General features: G+C 63.2%; 1 protein-coding gene across 1 annotated transcript in view; it reads right to left on the bottom strand.

Moving 5' to 3' along the window:
- LOC104293480 (collagen alpha-2(IV) chain-like) overlaps positions 1–880 on the bottom strand; it is a gene marked incomplete at its 3' end in the record, with an annotated part of 2,756 nt that extends 1,876 nt beyond the window's left edge. Inside the window, exon 1 of the mRNA XM_009892984.1 lies at positions 26–880. Within this exon, the coding sequence (XP_009891286.1) occupies positions 26–880 (855 nt within the window). The remainder of the gene's footprint in view (positions 1–25) is intronic.
- Between the last annotated feature and the right edge of the window lie 364 nt (positions 881–1,244).

The following is a 1,244-nucleotide window of genomic DNA, read 5'->3' as shown; positions in this document are numbered from 1 at the left end:
GAGGCTCCGCCCCTGGGGGGTCCACCATGGGGAGGTCCTCCATGGGGTGCTGCACCTCGGGGTGCTTCATCAGGGGGTTCTCCACCTCGGGGTTGTCCTCCACGGGGAGGTCCTCCACGGGGCGTTCCGCCGTGGGGCGCCCCCCCAGAGGCGGGTGCCCCTTGGGGCTCCCGGTCTTGGGGTTCTCCTCCCCGGTCTCCAGCCCTCGGTGCGCCCCAAGGCTCCCGGGCTTTGGGCGCCCCTCCATCGTCTCCAGACCTGGCTGAACCTCCGACGTGTCCACACTTAGCTGCATCCCAAACGTCTTGGTCGTGGGATGCCCCTCCGTCGTCTCCGAGCCCGGCTGAACTTCCATCCGCTGTGAGCCTCGCTGACTCTCCGATGTCTTCAAACTCGGTTGAACCTCCAACACCTTGGTCTTTGGGTGCACCTCCACCGCTTCCAAGCCTGCTTGACCCTCCAAGCCCGGCTGACCCTCCAACACCTCCAAGCCCGGTTGACCGCCCAAGCCCGGTTGACCCTCCAACTTCTCCAAGCCTGGTTGACCCTCCGAGCCTGGTTGACCCCCCAAGCTTTGTTGACCCTCCAACATCTTCAAGCCCGGTTGACCACCCAAGCCCTGCTGACCCTCCAACTTCTCCAAGCCTGGTTGACCCTCCGAGCCTGGTTGACCCCCCAAGCTTTGTTGACCCTCCAACATCTTCAAGCCCGGTTGACCACCCAAGCCCTGCTGACCCTCCAACTTCTCCAAGCCTGGTTGACCCTCCGAGCCTGGCAAGCCCGGTTGACCACCCAGGCCCGGCTGACCCTCCAACTTCTCCAAGCCTGGTTGACCCTCCGAGCCTGGTTGACCCCCCAAGCCTTGTTGACCCTCCAACATCTTCAAGCCCACTTGACCCCCCAAGCCTTGTTGACCCTCCAACATCTTCAAGCCCGGTTGACCGCCCAAACCTGGTTGACCCTCCAACATCTTCAAGCCCGGTTGACCGCCCAAGCCCAGTTGACCCTCCACCGCCTGCAAGCCCGGTTGCCCCCCCAAGCCTGGTTGACCCTCCAACATCTTCAAGCCCGGTTGACCGCCAAAGCCCGGTTGACCCTCCAACTTCTCCAAGCCTGGCTGACCCTCCAACATCTTCAAGCCCGGTTGACCCTCCAACTTCTCCAAGCCTTGTTGACCCTCCCACTTCTCCAAGCCTGACTGACCCTCCAACATCTTCAAGCCCGGTTGACCCCCCAAGCCTGGC

This window comes from Charadrius vociferus, unplaced genomic scaffold, assembly GCF_000708025.1.
Source record: "Charadrius vociferus isolate BGI_N301 unplaced genomic scaffold, ASM70802v2 scaffold3399, whole genome shotgun sequence".
Classification (NCBI taxonomy): Eukaryota; Metazoa; Chordata; class Aves; order Charadriiformes; family Charadriidae; genus Charadrius; species Charadrius vociferus.
The sequence above is the reverse complement of the archived record's forward strand: the minus strand, read 5'-3'. Positions and strand labels throughout refer to the sequence as shown.